The sequence below is a fragment of the Typopeltis vanoorti genome, chromosome 2 (genome assembly GCF_054136105.1).
Source record: "Typopeltis vanoorti isolate ZY-2024b chromosome 2, IOZ_Tvanoo_1.0, whole genome shotgun sequence".
NCBI classification, from domain to species: domain Eukaryota; kingdom Metazoa; phylum Arthropoda; class Arachnida; order Uropygi; family Thelyphonidae; genus Typopeltis; species Typopeltis vanoorti.
Window position 1 is genome coordinate 134,721,211 of NC_143550.1, and position 21,411 is coordinate 134,742,621.

The 21,411-nt window shown below is 35.5% G+C and overlaps 1 protein-coding gene across 1 annotated transcript in view; it reads left to right on the forward strand.

Annotated features, from left to right (window-relative positions):
* The window catches only part of LRP1 (LDL receptor protein 1), a 1,646,373-nt gene that overhangs the window by 1,317,403 nt on the left and 307,559 nt on the right, over window positions 1-21,411 (forward strand). Inside the window, exon 78 of the mRNA XM_090402369.1 lies at window positions 16,192-16,368. Within this exon, the coding sequence (XP_090258495.1) occupies window positions 16,192-16,368 (177 nt within the window). The remainder of the gene's footprint in view (window positions 1-16,191; window positions 16,369-21,411) is intronic.

Below are 21,411 nucleotides of genomic sequence, written 5' to 3' on the forward strand. Positions count from 1 at the left end.
ATCAAATGGAGAAAAATTTAATTCCTTCACATTGGCATTAAGAGGATTTGTGATAAAAGCTAGAGTCGCTTTATTATTTCTGAATTCCTGAAACCTTTGAAGAAAAGATTCTCTCATGTTTAAAACTGCTGTCTTGAAATAATCTTTGTTAATGAGGGCATTGTTTTCTCGGCAATATTGAGACGAGTTTGGGAAATGAACTAAAGTTCCCCTCTCTAAATCTTCAGCAAACAGAATCAATTTCTTTTCAAACGAAATAACTTTGTTGGATTGTCCTTCCTGTCTTTTGATCCGCCATCTTGCTTTAACGTTGTTCTTATTAAAGTTAATTAATTGTATGTTGATTACTAATTCAAATATAGGGAAATTTCTATTATACTGCGCCACCCTATATTCAGATTAGTCTGTAAAATAGTTAATCAAATATTAATTAACTTTAGCAGTCTAATGTTTATATATAGGCAGAATGTTACATTAACATTTGAGGTTCCCGCTAGGTCTGATAATTTTATGAACGGTGCAGTGGAAAAGAATCAGGTTAACAACAAATTGAAATCAATAAAACAAAACATTTAATGCAAGGTTATATAAAATATACATAAGCATACTTTGGATGCAAGATAATGCAAAATTAACTCAGTTCAACTACACATAACATTCACTTAACTTTTGGTATTAAACACTGAGCTTCAAAATCGAATTTCTCCCTAATAAGCAAAAAATAGTTCTCAATTTCTTTATCACTGAAATTCACAGCAAATATTTTAACAATTGTATTCTTTATCTATCCCTTAGTCAGAAATCACATAGCTCAGTCAAAAGATAGCTATCACTTTAAGGGGGGGGGGAAGACTATTAATCTTCTAGCTTCGGCTAATTTCAGCATAAACACCACAGTTAATGTTAGGGTTTAACAGAAGGAGATAATTCTTATAACTTCACTCTAAAATGCTATAACTGTTCTTACCAGAATAAATCTTTGCACAAATTATTCACTGAAGCACACTTAAAACTTTAGTTAATTATCACACTGGAGCTAACATTTCAAAAGTAATCTTCTTGAAACTATCTTAATCTTTACTTTCAGCACATCACATATGCAGATACACTTGTACTAGAAAATTCACTTATTCCTCAGATACTACTTTTCAATAGAATCAGCTTTCCACTCATCTTCCTTGAAAGCACTGGAATACAACATTAACTTCAGAATTCCATATCAATATTCTGAGTTGTCAATTTACATTTTGATCCTTCGTAATCTGATTACAGCACTTAATTCTTTGTAGTACAGCCTCTTACTTAACTCCGTGCTGCTAATAAATTATTTCCTCATCTCTATTGTACTGTTCTCAGTGCCGTTACTGTGCTGAGTGCTCCAATTGTACCCAGTCCCTAGTTCTAGTGCTGACTGACTGCCGACCAACTGCTTAGACCAACTCCTGACTCGCTCTTCTTGTTTACTCTCGCTTTCCGTTTATATATTTTCACTCCGTTTTCCCACCAAAACTTGTTCTCACTGTCTAGCTCATATCGATTCCATCTCACATCCATAACTCACGCACCACTACGCTTGTGCTTTCTATTTTTAACTCCATCTCCATGACAACAATTAGAGCAGTACATAAGCATAAGCATTACATAACATTTTACCTTTATATTCAGAAACTAAATAAAGGGATATTTTTCAATTCAAATAATATATAATTAAACATGATGAACACAATTTCTCCTACTATTAATATAGGAATAAATAAAATAATCTGAACGTTATTTTTATACAGAGTCCTTTCCATTATTAATATATATCCTAGATTAATTAATTAAATAAAAAAACTCAAAGGTAATTATATGAATAATAGTTTATAACAAGAGATTTACATTAAATAATATTTACAATTGTAGCCTTTGCCATGGTGGATTATGTTGGATTCTGAAGGGAGTGTTAATAATTTTATTTTCTCTTCATTCAGAATCCAACAACTTCCTCTAGCATTGAAAAAGTAGTATTTCCCTTGCCTTGTAATTTACGATTGAGCTGATTCAGTTGTGATATAAAGTTGTGTATAAAGTACAATTTTTGCAACCACTGATCTTCCGTTAACTCTGGATATTGAACATCCTTGTTGTCGAGGAATAGTTTGATTTCATTTATGCAAGATGCAAAACACTTTAACATGTCGCCTTTGGAAAGCCATTGAACCCTTTTGTACTGGAGAAGATCTGAATACTCACTCTCCATTTCACTTAGCAACTCTTTAAATTGTCAATGGTTAAGTCCCCTTGCTATAATGGCATTGGTAATCTTAATTACCAATTCCATAATTTTACCAATTTCTTCTGTAAATGTTTGTGCACAAAGTGCTTTCTGGTGGAGTATACAATGGAAAGTAATCGCTTCATGATAATTTTTCCTTTTAAAATTGAAACAAAATCCTTTTCGCTCCCGTCATACTTTTTGCACCATTGGTTGCAATTGACACAATTTTATTGAGTGGGATATGATTTTTTTTCCATGCACTCAAGGGCAAAACGCATGCTCTCCACGCGTTTTGCCCTTGAGTAGCAATAATCCCAGAATTTCTTCTCTTGGACCCTCAGATGATACATACCACACAAAAAGGGAAACTTGGGCTGTGTCCTTGATGTCGCAAGACTCATCTACTGCAATTGATAAAGATGGAGCTAATTTAATGTCTTCGACTTGTTGGATGGTCACATTTGAGGACATTTACAATCTCTTTAAAGGTTGTTGGTTTTAAATAAAATTAAAACAAGTTTTAATTTTATTTAAAATCTCTGTTTTGTTTTTGAAATCCCGAAAAAGTTCTTCAGATGCATTAACAAAAAAAATTTTATGTATTCACCATCTTGGTTTTCCTCTTTTAGCGATCTCCTGACTCACTACCAAACTTACAATATTAACATCATTGGCAGACTCTCTCCAATAATTAAATACAGAACTTGATTTTTCACCATTTTTCTGAAGTTCTTCAACTGTTCTCTTTTTGGTATCACCGACAGGATATTTTCTGGCAAATGTGGCATGTTTTATCGTGAAGTATCTCTCCAAATTTGACTTTTTTTGTTATGCACCAGTTTTTCTTGGCAAATAACACAGGTTGGAAGGCCATCTGAGTTCGAGATAAACGCGAAAGATTTAGTCCATTCAGTTTTAAAGGCACATGCTCATCTGTTGTTTTTCTTTGTAGCCATATTGAAAAGCACTCTAAACAATATATTTTATTTAACACGTTATATAAATTGTTGTTTTTATGATCCATCGAGTTGTTTCCAACTCCTGACGACTCCACAAACATCACTCTTCATTCTGACCTGTCCCTGACCATGTCTTTCAGAACCTCCAAGTGCACTCCAGTTGCTTCTTTAACACATTCGCTGCCACGCTACTTCGGCATAGTCTGTTCCCATACATCGAGCAATTTCACTTCTTCAAGGTGAGTACGGTAATCTTGTTGCCGGCAGAAAGCGTCATACGAGTATACTCGTATTTGGCTTGTGCAGAGCATATACCATCTATGAGAATACACAGTTTTGATGCTAGCTCCACAAGCCAAGCATTTTCACTTCTTCAAGGTCAGTATGGTAATCTCGTTGCCGGCGGTAAGCGTCATATGAGTATACTCGTAGCTGGTTTACCAACTATGAGTATACTCGTAGTTGGCAGCGAATGTGTTAATTCCATCCACCCATCTCATTCTTGTTCTTCCTCTTCTCCTGCTTCCATCAACTTTAGCAAGCATCATCATCTTCTCCAGGCTGTCATTTGCTCGCATAATATGTCCGACGTATGACAATTTTTGCTTGATGATCATGGCTTCAAGGGAGCAATCTGGCTTTATTCTGTCTATCACTGATTTATTGGTTTGCTTTGCAGTCCATGGTATTCTTAGTGTTGTGTCGGAAAAAGGGCCGACTCACTTTTCGTAAGCCACTTTGTTTCCGACCCAACACAGAGACAATGAAAACCTAGGGATAAGGACATGCTTATACTTCCAAGGACAGGGCTAAGGGAGTATTGTATATATATTCACTCAAAGGTATATCAACTTGACTGAGATTATTAAAACTCAATAAGCTAAGGAAATCTGTGTTTAAAACTAATATTGTTCTCGAAAAATAAGCAAAGGAAAACTCTATTTCAGGACCAGAATTGTTGGTATTTAATGTGCTTAAGAGATCTATGTTTTAGAACCATGTTAGAATAGTTCAGAGTTAGGGTGACCAATCGGCCGTAGCTAAGTATATGACGTATTCAACAAGAGAGGGCGCTCGGAAGGTAGTTATAAGGCGCCGCATGAGACTCGCACGCTTTCTTGTTTTCTGTTCCTATTCCCATCCAAATCCTGGATAGCTGAGGAAGCTTGTCGCCGGTGCCCAGCAACAATCTCCTGATTGCTGTTATACCGAGTTGTATAAAGCCACCTAAGGAATGAAGTCAGAATTTCAGTAAAGAGCTGTTGGTGAACCATGCCAATGTATAGTCAGCGAAGGGCAACCTTCGAAGAAGGTGTAAGTAAGTCGCAGAGGCCATAGAAACACGTGGCTAAGAAATACGGAAGTCTTGCCATATCGGAAGTGAAAGCATGGGGGAAGTCACGGAAACCCCAAGAACAAAGACAAGATGGTAATGTACAACCTTTTCATACATATTGTAGAGTTGTACACATAAAAAGGAATAGGAGCCAAGGATTTGAGGAGCTCCACACATTAACTTACCCATAGTGCCTTAATGACTATTTGGACTAATTGTCTGTGTCAAGTAAGCTGGTGCCATTCCAAGCTTGTGCCGAGAAGGGAACCTGATCTTTGAACTGTTTGTCAGGAAGAAACTATTTGCTGTAGTGTTAGATATTAGCCTGAATTTCACTTAAATTGTGGGGGATAGAGATTTTACAGAATTAGAATTTGTTTTCCATGTTAAAATATAAGTTAGAATGAGTTTGATATGCCATGTATAAAGTTTATGTCTAATTGTGCTTAGAAAGTGAGCATTGAGTAACCCTGTAAGGATAAGTTGAGTCTGAGTTTAATAATATGACAGAGATATGGGATTTGCATTACTTAAGCATAGAGATTGTAATTTTGGATATCTTAAACGTGGGGAGTTCAGACTCTCAGTTTAATTCAAAGAAGGTAACTTAGCATTGAATTTATTATTTAAAGTGTATCTATACTAGTGCTTCATTAAATGTATTCTTTTATATCAAAGTTCATGAGTTCTGATATTATCAGAATTTAGTTGCCGGCTGGCGCAGTCATTCAAAAAAATATAAATTTGTCGGCAATGAAATAACTGATATGCATGTGAGATAAATAAAGCATAGAATATAAAAAAAAAGATAAAAGTAAAAGAGACACGATATGGAGACATAACATTAGTAAGCATCTCCAAACCCATATGCATCTCAGAGTCCAACTTTCACATCCATACAGCACCACAAGGAATACCATTGCTTTCACGATTCTGATTTTTGTTGTGAGGCTAATATCTTTATCTTTAAAGATCTTGCTTAAATTTGTCATTGCGTGTTTTCTGAGTAATAATCTTCTTCTAACTTCTTCGGTACAATAACCATCTTTATCAATTCAGGATCCAAGGAACACAAAATTGTTAACTGCTTCCATTTTCTCCCCATCTACTTCAAAATCATTAAGTTCACATGTTGCCATAACTTTTGACTTTTTTTTTTTTTTTTTTTTTTTTGAGGTTAAGTTTAAGACCATATTTACCACTTTCTTCTTTAACTTTCATAATAAATTCCTTCAAATCTTCTTTGCATTCTGCTAGCAAGGTGGTATCATCTGCATACCTCAAATTATTAATATTTTTTCCACCAATTTTAATTCCAACTGGAGACTCCTCCAGCCCTGCCATTCTTAAAATGTATTCACTGTACAAGTTAAACAGGTACAGAGATAAAATACATCCTTGTCGCACCCTTTTACCTATTGTAAAATACTCAGTTTCCCCAAGATCTGTTCAGACAGTAGCTTCTTGTTCATAATAAAGATTCGTCAGAAGGATAATGAAATGCTCTGGGACTCCCATTGTTCTTAACACATTCCATAGTTTCACATGATCTACAGAGTCAAAAGCCTTGCTATAGTCAAGGAAACAAAGGTAGACATTCTTGTGATATTCCTGTGCTTTTTCTATTATCCATCTATCATCTCACATTGGCGATTTGATCTCTTGTTCCTCTGCCTTTTCGAAATCCTGCCTGTTCATCTAGCATTTCTCTCTTCATGAATGGTTCCAGTCTTTTCTGAATAATCTTAAGTAAGACTTTACTTGCATGAGAAATCAGTGCTATAGTTCTGTAATTTCTGCACTCTCTTGCATCGCCTTTCTTCAATAAAGGTATGTAAACTGATTTTTTCCATTCCCTAGGCCAGGGTTTCTCAAACTGTGTTCTGCGGAAGGTGAATAGGTGTTCCACGAGAAGTTCTGGAATTTGTCATTTTAGTTTTCTAAGCATTTTTCATGAATAAATATTTTATAGGAGAAATATTCTGAGGAGAATAATATTCGTGAATAAATCGAAAAGCTCAGACCCAGAATGCCTAATAACATCTTTGTATTGTTAATTTTCATACATCTAAAACTTTCAGCATTTGGAAAAGGGAATACCACTGTTTATGAAGGGTCATAAAAATTGCCTGCAAGTGGATTATAACAACTGATGGCATATCCTCTGTTCTCAAAACTGAAGGAAATGACATCTGTGTAGCAAATGTCAGTGACCAAGCGGCGTATTTTTAAACATGGAAATATTCAAGAATTATTGTTAATTTTCACACATTGAAATCTTTCAACAATCAGGAAAGAGAATACCGCCGTTTATGACCGATCATAAAAATTGCCTGCAAACTGATTACAACAATGGGCGACGAAATAACATCTGTGTTGCAAATGTTAGTGACCAATCAGCAAGGAAGTATAAAGAAAATTTTTTCACTGAAATTGAAGAGCGAGGTAGTCTGTATCCAGTTCTCAAATCTAGTAATACTGAATACTTTCTTCACAAGTTCATATTGCAGTGTGTAAGTACTATTTCTGAAACTGAAGTGCCGTGATTTTTTTAAAACTAATAGGAATACAGATTTAAATTCTAATATGAATAAGAGACAAGCCACTTTGTTTAATATTGTTATTAAGAAATCTCTTATTGAAGGTGTTTGTGACGGAACAGATAGTGAGTCATCCACCTCAAGTCTACAAAGATCTCCAGGATGTATAAAAGGAGGGGAAAACTACCAGCACGCAAGGAGAAAAAGTTTGCATTTCACTTGTAAGTACTTATAATAATATTATAAATATATTTGGTGATCAGAATTGGATATGTCAATGAAAATCAACACAAATTAATTTAATGATGGTTTATTATAAAAAAACATCAATTAAATTAAACTTTAATCGATGTTTATTTAATTATTCATTAATAATTAATTATGAATTATTAATTAATTAAAAAATCAGCTAAATTACCAATTAATTATTAATCAATACATTATAAAATTACCAAGGTGTTCCGTAAAAATTTCCAGATTTGTGAAATATTCCGTCATAGAAAAAGTTTGAGAAATCCTGCCCCAAGCCATGTAGTTGTGATCCAAATTCACTGATGTAGAGCTGTTAAAATTTTTACTGCCTCTTCTCCCAGGGCTTTGAGCAGCTCAATGAGTATTCCATCTCCTCCTGGTGCTTTCTTACTGGATAGCTGTTGCAGTGCCCACATCACTTCACTCCCCAGTGGTACTGGCTCCTGTGTATAATCCTGTTCTTCAAATTTCTCAGTAATTTTGGAGTCTTTTCTATAAAGGGCGTCTATATACTCTTTCCATCTTTCTTTGATGTCTGCAGCTTCTGTAAGATATCCTTTTTGTTTACTTTTCAATATTGTCACCTTGGCACTAAACTTCCCTGTTAGTTCTCTGATCTTTTTGAAAAGATCTCTTGTTTTTCCTTTCTTGTTTTGGTCTTCTATTTGTTGGCATTCCTGGTTAAAGTATTTTTCCTTATCTCCTCTGGCTGTCGTTGAAACTCTGCATTCAAATGCCATACTTCCTACAAATTTCCTGTGGCCTTCATTTTCCTCCTTTCCTGAGCAGTTTTGATGGCATCTTCTGACAGCCATTTGGACTTCTTCTTCTTCTTACAAACTGTTGGAAAATTCTTCTTTGCTTCTGTTTTAATTATATCTTTAATCTCTTCCCATAGTTCATCTGGTTCTCTTTCACACAAATTGAGTGTGTTGAATCTGTTCTGTATACTAATATTGCATTCAGCTGGTATGTTTCCAAGATCATATCTGATAGACATTTGTGTTGTTTTCAGTTTCCGTAGTTTCACATGTATCGTAGCCACTAATAACTGATGGGCTGTTCCACAGTCTGCACCTGGAAAAGTCTGACAGACTGAATTCCACTTCTCCATCTTCTTTGTCCAAGTATATAGTCAATTTGATTTCTGTGTTGTCCAGATATCCATGTGCACAATCTTCTTTTGTGCTGTTTAAAGCAGGTGTTAGCAACAAACAAAGAATTCTCTGTACAAAACTCAAATAGTCTCTTCCCTGCAGTGTTACGAATACCTAAAACAAAACGACCTGTTATTCCTTGTTCCTCAGTCTCTCCCACTTTTGCATTCCAATCTCCAATAAGTAGCCATAAATCTCGCTTTGGTGCCATAAAATTTTTCAATGTCTTCTTCTGATGCCTCTGTAGTAGGTGCATAAACCTGAACGATGGTCATATTCATTGGATGTCCACTCACTCTGAGAGAAATGATTCTATCACTCACTGAATTTAACCGAATACATACCTAGCCATCTTTTTCCTGTGTAAGAAAGATACTCCATATTTTCTACTTGTCTCACGTCCTGAGTAATACAACATATAGTCCCCTGACTGAAAATGGCCCATTCCTGTCCATCTAAGTTCACTTATTCCCAATATATCCAGCTTCTTGTGCTCCATTTCCATCTTTATTATTTCCAGCTTACCTTGGTTCATATTTCTAACATTCCACGTTCCAATCTTGTGGTTTTTTGTGAAACAGGGAGCCTCCCTTTTCCAACCAGCAACATCTGTGACCAAGCTTCCTTCCAGGTTTGACCCCTGGTCACATCATAAAAACTAGTTCTACTTGTGGAAGCCCTCTGTTCTTCCCCTGTTGCATGTTGGATGCCTTCAGGCCCTGGGGGCTTACCATCCAGCACTATATCGTACTTTCTCATTTTTGGCATGTTCATGGAATGTTCTTGGCAAGGTACAGAGGTGGTTTTCCATTGCTTTCCTCTGGAATATTTTTCTTCTTTCCAATCTAGTTCCGACTGTTCTGTGAAAACGAGGGCACCTCTGGAAGGATGTGACTCTTCACCACGCAGTGCAGTCTTGGTAAAGAAGAGGCTAGGTCTCTGTAATAGAGATGTATTGCACATATCTTTACTCTGGAATAATTCCCTGTAAATAAAATTATCCCTTACCCCGTTATATAACTACATTATATAAAAAGAAAATAAAAGGAACTAAGTGATTATTCAAAATAATAAATGACAATAATTCGAAAATATAATAAACATAAATCTCACCAGTAACACATTTTATTGTAACAGTTGCACGTGAAATAAAACACGGCGCGGTAAATCGCGAACATCGATGTATCTAAATATACTAAAACCAATATTATTTATATATATATATATATATTTAAAATAATTGCCTTTATAATAATAATAATAATAATTGTCAGGTTGCCTTTATCACCTTAATGCAGTTTCTGGATGCACCCAGCCAAAAGAGAATACTAAGTTGCAGAAACAGCAAAGCAACACTTACTCTGCTTTCACATTTTGCCATGGCCAACGTTGCCTTGCCCAGTAGATAGCGCCCATGTGCTAACTTATTAGTCACTTTGTTGCTCTGCAAATGACCTCAGATGTCGAGGCACCCTAAAACCTAATCCTAATTAGTCACCATTATGTGAATAAAATCCTTTAAAAATTTTATAAATGAAACTATGGTAGTTTTATTTTCATTTTCAGTTTTACTTCAGAGCCACATGAACGTACCCAAAGAGCTGCATGTTGCTCACGATCCGCAGTTTGCCGACCACTGGGCTATAGCATTGCCATCCATTAACCTCCCTGGGTACCCATTTTAGTCGCCTCGTACAACATGCATGGGCTACAGTGGGGCTATTCTTATCCCGGCCACCACACGGGGTTGGGGAATTTATTTAGAAGTATAAAATCATCTGCATAAAGTAAAGAGATGAGGTTAAAATCTCCAATTTTGATATTAGGTTTAATACCACTTTCCTTCATAATGTGATCCATGTGGATAATGAATACCACAGGGATAATGTACATTCTTGTCTGACACAGATTTAAAATTAAATCATCTTCCTGTACTTCCTTCGATTCTAATTGCTGACTTACAACTCAAATAAAGACTAAGTAATGCTTGATATAATGCCCCATTAATACCATACAACTGTAGTGTTTTGAATAGCTTTTCTCTTGGCACCTTGTCGTGTGCTTTTTCCAGATCTACAAAACTAAAAATACAGATCTTTGTTATATTCCCATGATTTCTCAACTGTTTGTCATAAAGTGAAAATCTGATCCTGACAGGCTCTATTTGGCCTGAATCCAGCTTGTTCTTCACCAAGCTTCTCTTCCACAATCCTTCTTAACGGTTTCTCAAGTATACTTGCATATGTATTACCAGGAACACGTAGTAATGAAATACCTCTGTAATTCTCACATTCAGTTTTATTTCCCTTTTTATATATGGGTACTATGAGAGCTCTACTCCAATAATCTGGAATTCACCCCTCTGTCCAGGCCTTCTGAACTATGCATTGCAGCCACTGTAAGATTTTATACCTCAATACTTGAGCATTTCCTGTCGAATATGATCTACTCCGGCTGCTTTTCCACATTTCAGGCTTTTGATGGATTTTTCTACTTCAAGTATGGATATGTATTCCTGATTGAATGCCTGTTGAGTGTTTTTTTTTTTTTTTTTAATCACTGTGCTGTCATCACTGCTTGTTTCATTTAGCAGATTTTCAAAGTAATTACTCCATACTTCAAGGATATCTTTTTCTCCCGTTTTCATGTCACCTTTATCATCTCTAACTCCTTTTGCAGATCTCTTTCCTCCATTCCTAAGCGTCTTCAACAATCTCCAGAATATTTTGCCACCTTCTTGATATTTATTTTTTGTGTTCTTACCAAAGTCTTCCTGTGACTTTTGTTTAGCTAGTTTTACACAGTTTTTAGCTTTCTTACATTTGTCTCTGTATTCTTTAAGAGCACAAGCTGACTTATTTGCCAGGAACTTTTGATACACTTTTTTCTTTTCCTTCACTCCACTTTAACTTCCTGTGTCCACCATGGAGTTCTGATTTTTCTATCCTTGCAGACAACTTCACCACATGCCTCTCTGGCTGAATCAATCAGTGTTTTCTTCAGGATTTATCACTGATTCTCCAAGGTTTGGCTGTTCTCAAACACTCATTTTTTCATGAATAATATTTGTGTATTTTAGTCTATAGTTCACATCTGAGAGCTGCTCAACTTTTATTTGCTTTAAAACTTTCTTACATGTTCTTCTTTTCAATATGAAATTCAATTTTTATCCTGCTCAAGACTAAATGGTGATCACTTCTAATTTCAAATCCACTGTACATTCTAGTATCCTGCACCAGTGAGAAAACATTACTGTTTTCTCAATTTAATGAGACTTTTCTTATTCCTTGACTCTTCTCTCCATGTGAATTTGTGCACATTTTTTATGTTGGAATATTGTGTTTGCAATAACCAGTCTGTGTCCTGAGTAGAAATCCAACAGGTATTTGCCATTATTATTAGCTTTGCTCTTTTCTCAAAATTTTCCCAAATTATTTTTAAATGTCTGACAATCATTTCCTACTCTGCTATTTAGATCCCTAACAAGGACCAACTTTTTATTTTTTATTGTTAATTCATTGCTTAAATGAATTGAATTCATAATAATGTCACCATATTCCCACAAAATTCAAATGTGTTTAAAGTTATTTTGCCAAAGTTTTTTTTTTAATATAACAGCTCATACAAGAACACTTGAGCTTACTAGGTGCCATTTTTTTCAAAATGCTTGAGATAACTCTAGCCTAGCAGTGAAAACATTAAAGGTTAGTTTTACTTCAGCAATTTATTCATATTATATAATAGAATAAATTTTAAAATAGAATACATTTTAAAATAGCTTTGTTGGTTAAAGAGAATGGATATACCACGAAACGTTTTCATTTTCCAAAGTATTTGATGTTTTGTTATACTGACTCAAAATAATGGGCATACAAAATAAACTTGTAACATTCATAAGAGATTGGCTAAATGCTAGGTGGTAGAAAGTCGTTTATGGATGTGCAGATGCCAAGAGGAGTAAGTTGTCCAGTATTGTATAACATTGTTCTGTACTTTTCCTATTCTTTCTTATATAATTGTGATATTCGAATCGGTCTGAATAGCAATGTTTCATTATCTACCAATAATGAAATATTAGGAAGGGTTTATTTAGCGTATGGCATAATAAAGACACATGATATCAGAATATATAAATACGTATTTGTGCAGACAATAAAAATGATACAATTCATGCACATATACAAATATCAGGTAAAAAAAAAAAGTGTAAAATTTTAAGTCAAGTTCAGATAGCCAATCAAGAGCTGAAGGATCTGCCTCAAAAAAGTCTCTCGGATCATCAGGGTAGGCTCTTATGCTGCAGTCCTCCACAATGTCCCGGATGGTTTGGTTTATGGTCCCACAGTCGCATTGGAGTGTAGGTTATCTTCCCCGCTTGTGTAAGCTGTCCGCGCAGATACCATGTCCTGTGCGTATCCTATTTAGGCTTTTCTATAGATGACATGGAAGCTCAATCCCTTTCAGATTTGGTTGGGAAGGATATACTTGTTTAAGTCTGTGGTGATTTTTCTTTCCAAGTTTCTAGCCATTTCGAATTAACATTGAAATTGCTATTTGCTAGTTCTTCAGCCAGTGTTAGTAGAGGCCGTCGGGATTTAAGGCGATTCATATATTTATATGGAAGGTCTTCGTGTATTGGCAACAGGGGATTGCTGTTTAATTTTTTGTATTCTTTTACCACAGCATTTTGTCTGTGCAGGTTCGGTGGTGCAATATTGCTCAAAGTTAGAAGCCAGTAGAGGGGACTGGATTTGACACAACCTGTTATTGTCCTCATCGCTGCATTTATTTGCATGTCGATTTTCTTGATATGAGGACTGTTTAGCCATACTGGTGAACAATGTTCTGCCGCAGAGTAGATTAAGGCCAGCGTGCAGTATCGCAGTGAATAGCAGAAGAACCACATGTAGAACCACAGTTTTTGTATGATGTTATTACGGGTTCTGATCTTTAAAGAGAGATTTTCCAGATGTCTTTTGAAAGATAGTGTTCTATCCAGGGTAACACTCAGATATTTAAGGAACTCTTGGTGCTGCAGCATTGTGTTGTTAATGCTGACCTGAAGTTTCCAATTTGGCGTTTAGGTGAAAAAAGATAACCTCGATCTTATTGAGGTTTGGTGTTAATCTCCATTATGAAAGTATTTCCCAATGGTTCTAAGGTTATTTGTGAGAATATCTTCAGTTACTTCAATGCTCTTGTGTTGGTTGGCAAGGACTATGTCATCAGCATAAGTCTTATGATGGATTGGCATGGTATGATTTGTATCAGTTGTGTAGCATCCCCTCTTTCCATATCGTGTCATATGCAGCAGTAAGGTCAACAAACACAACAGAGGTTTTCAAACATTTCTTCTGGAAGCCTGCTTCGATTATGGGTAGAAAGGCTTAGTACTTGGTCTGTACAACTACATTGAGTCGTAAAGCCCACTTACTCAACAGGGATAACTTCAGATATTTTTGGCCCAATTCTGGGAGTAAATTCTGGGATCAAGGAGTCGTCTCTCGAGGAGCTTATAACAGCAACTGAGGAGCGCAATTTGTCGATAGCTCTCTACTTGATCTTGGACTTGTTGGGTTTTAATATGGCTATTATTTTGGTTCTCTTAAAGGCTGTTGGAAGGTTTCCAGTCCTTAAAATGTGAGAAAAAAATTTTGTTAACCATTGACGAGCATTTTTTCCACAGTTTACCAAGAATTCCAGGTGAACACCATCAAAGCGTGATGCTTTGCTGGTTTTCACCTCCTTTAAGGCCTCAGTTATTCCATCTGTGGTGAATTCTCTTGAAAATTGGGAATTGCCATCTGCACTTTGTCGCAAGTTTCTGAGTGTTCGTTTAACTTCCCGTGTGTGTGTGTGTGTGTGTGTGTGTGTGTGTGTGTGTGTGTGTGTGTGTGTGTGTGTGTGTGTGTGTTGATGATCTCGAGGAGCTCTAGACAGCGAAGTTATTCGACAGGCAATTTGATCTGGAGTCACCAAAGGATCTTTATGAGTGATTGGGTTACTTCCACCTAACTTCTTTAATAGACTCCATGCTTTTCTACTTGATTTTTTAAAGTCTAAGTCCTCTGTAGTTTTATCCATTTTTCTCTGTGCTTGTTATCAAGCTTCTGGAGTAATTCATCAGCTATGTCACAGTCACCAGATTCTAAGTAGACTTGGTATAGCTCTTCACCTTCACAGTCTTTATTCCAGCCAGATACGTATTCCTTTCGGAAACCCCCTTGGAATATACTTCTTCGCTGTTGATATGACTGCTCCAATAAATCTGTTGTAGTTTTCACTCACAGGAGGTATCCATCTTACTATTTTATCCTGTTCTTGTGAAAACTCCTGCCAGTTCACTTTTCTGAAATTCCATCTTGGTCGTGGGGTAGACCGTATTATTGGTATTTGTATTCCTTTTTCTACCAACTGGGCGATGTTGGCTGTGTGGAAAATCTTCAAGGACTTGTGTTGTTGTGTTTATCGGCTGATTTTGCAAATTTTGTGTAACAAAACAGAGGTCTGGGTTGTATTCCCTCTTTCGTGCTGCAGCCTTAAAGGTTCCTTTGTCCTTTGCTTCAAATATTATGTTAAGATTGTTTTGCTCAGCCCAGTTTGTTAGTGCTTCACCATTTCCATCATTATTATTGCAATTCCACATGGTGTGATGGCTGTTAAAATCTCCTATGTAAATAGTAGGATGTGGAAATATGGGAATTACTTCAGGTGGCCATTCTACCAGGGGAGGCTTATAGATGTTAACCACTGTAAGAACTTCAATTTTGGCTATGATAGTGTGTATATTCTGATTAACATGTGCTGATATTAAGTGGGCATTCTCTATGTTATTGCGTACGTAAGTTTCACAGCCATGAGCTTGGTGATGTGTAGCTCCTAGTATTATATTGTACCCTGCAATTTTTCCCCTAGATTTCAATTGTTGTTCATTATCTGTGTGCATCTCTTGAATGACAGCTATGTCTATATCATTGTCTAGAAGGATTTTTGAGAGATATTGACTTTTAGCAAAGCTGATTCCTTCAATGTTGGGTTGGCAAATCTGGAAATTAGCACCTAATTTCCGGATTTTTCTTTTCTTGTGGTCCTGAAAAGGCTCATTTGGTGATTGTATAGCCTGTAATTTCATGTGTCTATAGCCAGGAGATCGTTAAGATAGGTCTGGCTGCCAGCAGTCGCTCTCCCGTTCATTAGCATTACCCAGGGTGCACCACGTGGAGGCGAGCTTGGAATACACCCCATTAGGAAGGGTAATAAGCACATTTCTGATATATCCTTAACAGGTTACTCTGAACAACCTAGTTCTCTGTGTAAATGGTAATGAATATTCGTTTTTTTTTTGGGGGGGGGGCTACTGCCCAGGTTAAGAACGACTGATCTAATTATTTTGTGTAATACAGTTCTTTTCTAATTGGCTATCATGTCTTTTTTTAAATCATCAAACTGTGTGCGTGTCAGGCTTATGTTATGTAACAAAGAACCTTGATGTGCTAGATAAAACAATTTCAGTTTTTCCATTTCTCCTTGACAAAATACATGGTATCTATCTATTTTGATCTAAATTACAAAATCTGTGGGGGATGACTAGTTCAATATATAAATTAGCATTTCCGTCTACAGCAAATCTGATGCATATAGATTATATAATATTATATAATAACTGAATATTGTGTTTTTCTTATAGAAGAAAAACCATTCAAAATTGATGTTTTCGAGGACTTCTTGTATATTACTACATTCCAAAATAATGCTATAATCCGGATGAATAAATTTGGCCATGGAAACATCACTTACTTGATTAGAGGATTGAATAAAGCGAGTGATATTCTGATTGTTCAGCAAAACAAGCAGACTAAAAACTGTAAGTTTATTTTCTTTCTTAAATGCTGTACAATTTATTTATTTTAGGGAATCTTCCAGTACTTTGATTATTCCATCAAGAGCTGAATTTTTTTTTGTTTCCCACTCACAAAAGGTTCTGAACCCCTATCAGTACTTGCATATGGAATAGGTTTTTGCCTAGCCAAAAAATAATTGCCAGCACAATTTTTGCTAAAATATCAGCAGCATCTTCTTATCCTCCCAAATTTCTTGCCAAAAAAAAAAAAAAGCAAAGCACCTAAACAAGAAATCCTGTTTTCTTCAAATGGCACTGAAAGAGAAGAATACATTTGGCTGTTCACTAAAGAAGAAATGTAAGTTGCTTTGCTTAAGCTCCATCAAACTCTTCTGGACAATATCCGCAATGAGATGGTAAAACATCTCTCAACATCATCCATGGATCAACTGTTGCTTTTTTACAACAGAATCTTCTGTGAGAGTATATTTCTGGATACCATACCTGGCAAAAGGTAATTATAATTGCCTTTCCTAAGCCAGGGAAGGATCCAAAATTCCCAGATAACTACTGTCTAATTGCTCTGACCAGCTTGCAAGATTCTGGAAAAAATAGTTAACTCTTATCTTTTATGGTTTTTGGAGAGAAACAACCTTTTTTTTTTTCCCAGAACATAATCTGGTTTAAAAATATCATTCTACTACTGATCATCTAGTCCAGGTGGAGGCATCCATTACAGATGCATTCTTAAAATGCAAGCATCTGATATTGGTTTTCTTTAATATGGATAAAGCATACAACACTGCTTAGAGATTTGAAATACTGAAGGACCTAAATAATTTGGATCTTAAAGGGAATCTCCCTGTTTTTTTTTTTTTTCTAGAACTTCTTATCTAACCAAATCTTCCGAGTCTGAGTGGGGAGTGCTTTCTTCCCAGCACATAACTAGAAGGAGGGAGTCACACAAGGTTCAGTTTTAAGTATTCCACTTTTTGCAATAAAAGTCAACTCAGTGACAGAACAACTACCTCCAACACTAAGTAATGCCCTCTATGTCGATGATCTCCATATCTTCTGCCATTCATGTAATATGAGGGTCATAGACAGATAGTTGCAGCAAGCCTTTGATCATCTCTCAAAATGAGCACTTGCAAATGGTTTCAGATTTTCACAGCAGAAGTATTTTTGCTATAAACATGGTCTCCATTCTGACCCAGAACTTGGAATAGGACAATCAGTCAGGTTCTTGGGACTCACATATGTGCCGTTAAGCTATGCACATTCTACACACCATATCTTCCACTTTCTTGGGTGCTGACAGATGTTCCTTGTTTGGTTTGTGAAAGCCATTGATAAGTTCAAAACTTGATTATGGGTCCCAAGTCTTCTGCCCAGAACAGTGCATTGCATTGGATAGACCCTATTCATCATCAAATCATCAGAATATCAACCGGAGCATTTCGCACATCACCTATTCCTAGTCTGTACGTCAAGGCAAATAAACCACATTTGTTGCTTCAACATCAGCAGCTGTCTTTGTTATAAGCAATGAAAATAAAATCCCTACTACGCCATCCCATGTGACCAACTATTTAATCTCCATGATGGGAGAATTTGTACAACATTCTGCAGTACTCACAAAACTCTTTGGTTTGCTAATGAAGCTCTCCTACAAGCTCTAGACAGCGTAGCCTAGACACTGCTAAAACAGTTCCACCCTGGCAGTCATACATAGCTGCATGTAACTTTCAGCAAGCTACTGAAATGTTCCATCCCTCCTTTTGCCTACCTTCAGCTCTTTGAATCTCACAGAATTGAATATTCTGATTTTGTGCTATCTACACGGATGGTTCAAAATCAGAGCACCCAGTGGGATCTTCTGACATCTTTCCAGACTATCATATCTACACAAATCCCACTAGAGTGTACTAACTTTGCAGCTGAGCTATGTGCAATAGAGCTTGCACTAAAGTACATCAGACTGAATCACTGCCAAAGGTGCATAATATATTTAGACTCACAAAGTTATCTTCAGGCAATAAAAAGTCTAGAACTACAAAAACATCCATTGTTGTCTCAAATTCAGCACATGCTCTTTCAGTATTGGATGCTACATTTAGATGCATGCTTCTGTTGAATTTCAAGTCACGTTGGTATAAAGGAAAACAAAGGCTGCAGATATATGGCATCTTATTTCTCAGCCATCTGCCATTACACTGACTTCTGGCAGATTAACAGACACAAACTTCTATCCCAATGGCAGTCATCATGTCATAGAGAGACTAATAATAAACTCTACCATGTTAAGCTTGCAATTAAATTGTGGCATTCTAGTCTGCACAGGGTTCGAACAGAGGAAGTTCTACTCGCTCATATCCACATAGGCCATAGTTTTCTCACCCACTCTGGGTGGTGATAGCGTACCAGTGTGTGAGTTTTGTAATGCTGGACTCGCTATTCATCATATTTTAATTGATTGTCCTTATTTCATGAGTGAGTGTAATTATTATTTTAGCCATATTCATAATCTGTCTGAGCCCTTTACACTCAGGCAGATTTTATAAAACTCCACAGATGTTTCTTGTGTTTTTTAAAATTTTTAAAACATCTTTTATCATATGTATGAATTGTTTGCACAAGAAACATCTGTGGAGTTTGATAAAATCTGCCTGGGTGTAAAGAGCTCAGACAGATTATGAATATGGCTAAAATAATAATTACACATTTTTATTTAGAATGTTGTTTCTTATATATGCCTTGTTATGTTTATTTATGTTTTATGAACTTTTTACACTTTTTCATTAATTGTTTTACAACTGCTTTTTATCCATTTGTATATACTTGTTTTTGTACACCTTTCTTGTTAGAAATTCATTTATATGCATTTTTATCTATATCTAATTATTTCATATTTTACTTTTTTTTAACTTTAATACTGCTATGATAATTTACTGGTGTATAACCACAGCCATCCTTAAAACACAGATCCAGTCAACTAATCAAAACCACCAATAAGTAGGATGCGTGTGCACACCCACACCAGGTGATGAAATTCATCTATCTAATTGGTAACACATATGTTTTAACTGTAAGCTAACATACTTAAATAAATTTTAATTCTTAAAACAATTTTGTATATTATATACACATACACACACACATGTATGTATATATAATATATACATATATAATATGTATATAATATATACATGCACACATGTATGCATGCTCCCTTACCCCTGTAACTATTATTAAGCCATTAATTTTTCACATATTTCAATTCAATTTTTCATACTCTGAAGGGAGGGGGGGGAAGTAATTTTCATGATGATGTATCAAAAAGATTAGATTTTGCATTTTTTACAAACTAGCTTTTCCATTTCTCGTGTCCTTTTGCTAATTTGCATGGCGGCATCACATAACTCATAATTGGTATTCTGGGATATTTTGCATTATTGTACATAAAAGGAAAAGAAAATGTTAAAAATTATAAACAAACAAAAATGTAAAATTATATTTTTACTTGCTCTTTAACAAATTCTCTCATGGGGAATTTGTTAATAAAAAACAGTCATTTATTTGAAACCTTGTATATATATATATAAATAAGCATAGAATTTTTTACCTTGTTAAATGCCATGTTTGGTTCATTAAACAGTATAAGTATTACATAACTTGCAAGAAACAGTTTGAATGGACCAATTCAAGCTTGATAATAGAATCAAACGTGATTATGATGTATGTACAATAAGAACCATGCAGCAGGGTCCAGTATTACATTAGGGTATGTGGAAGGAGGAAATAATTTTCATATTATGTTGTACACCTAAAATGCCAGGAATTGTGGCAGCATCCAGTAATCCAACTGGATGGCAGCTTGAGTTCATGGATAGTTTGAGAACTGGAGATGGAAAATAAGCCATGAAAATTTTAACTCTTTAAGCCTAATAGTTAATGAAGGTGAGGTAGAGCACTTGCAAGATGATTTAAATAGGCTATTTAAATGGACAAGAGATAATAGATGCTAGTTTAATATGCATTTTTGGACTAAAAAGATTACATACTGTTTATCACACTAGGGATGTAAATGTTTATGAATGGTGAGGTTAAGTTCATAGGGCATATTATTAAGGTGGCCAAGATGGCTCATATGTTTATTTGATTATTTAAGAGATAAGGAAATTATCATTTCTCTTTATAAGGAGCTTAATATAGCCACATATGGATTATGAAGCTCAGATCTGGTCACCTGAGTTTCTTGGGGAATGAGTAAGTGGTGAAGAGGATTCAGAGGTGAGTAATCAAGATGTGAGTGGTCTGTGAAATACTCCATGTGATGATAGGTTAAGGAATTTGTGGGTCACAAAAGTTAGTTGATAAGTGGAAAATAGTGATATGATGGAAACATTTAAGTTAGTAAAAGGGTTTTATAGAATTGAAGCAGAGGAAAAATTTTGCCTCTTGGCTAGAAATGGCAGAACAAGGGGTTATGACTGGAAATCGAGTAAGAGTGTGGTTTGCAAGAGTGTGAGCACTAAATTTTTCTCTTGCAGAGCAGTTAATGAGTAGAATGGGCCATATTCTGTGGTCAGTGCTTTGTTGACCAGTGTGTTCAGGAAGAAGTACAATACATATTCTATAAATAGTATTGGTTTCACTTAGGGTTTCTATTCCAGGGATGAAATTCCAATAATTTTTATCTCAAGTCCAGGGAAAAGAAGCCTTAGACATGAAACATTTCATAAAGAAAAAGTAAATTTACAAATCCAAAACAGAAAAGCATCAAATTTATTATAATTTTTATATTTCTTAATTTTAGTGAAATGAATAAAATGTATTGTTCAGCTTATACATGGTTAAAATTTTATTATTAAAATATATTAAAGTTAATAAAATTATTATGAAAATTATTATAAATATGAATTAAAATACAAGAGGAGAGAATGGGAACAGTAGAAGAGAGGTAATGAGAGAGAGTTATGTGAACGATAGAAGAGGAGAGAATAGGAAGACAACTGGAAGAGAGGGAATGTGAGAGAGGTATGGGAATGATAGAAGAAGAGAGGG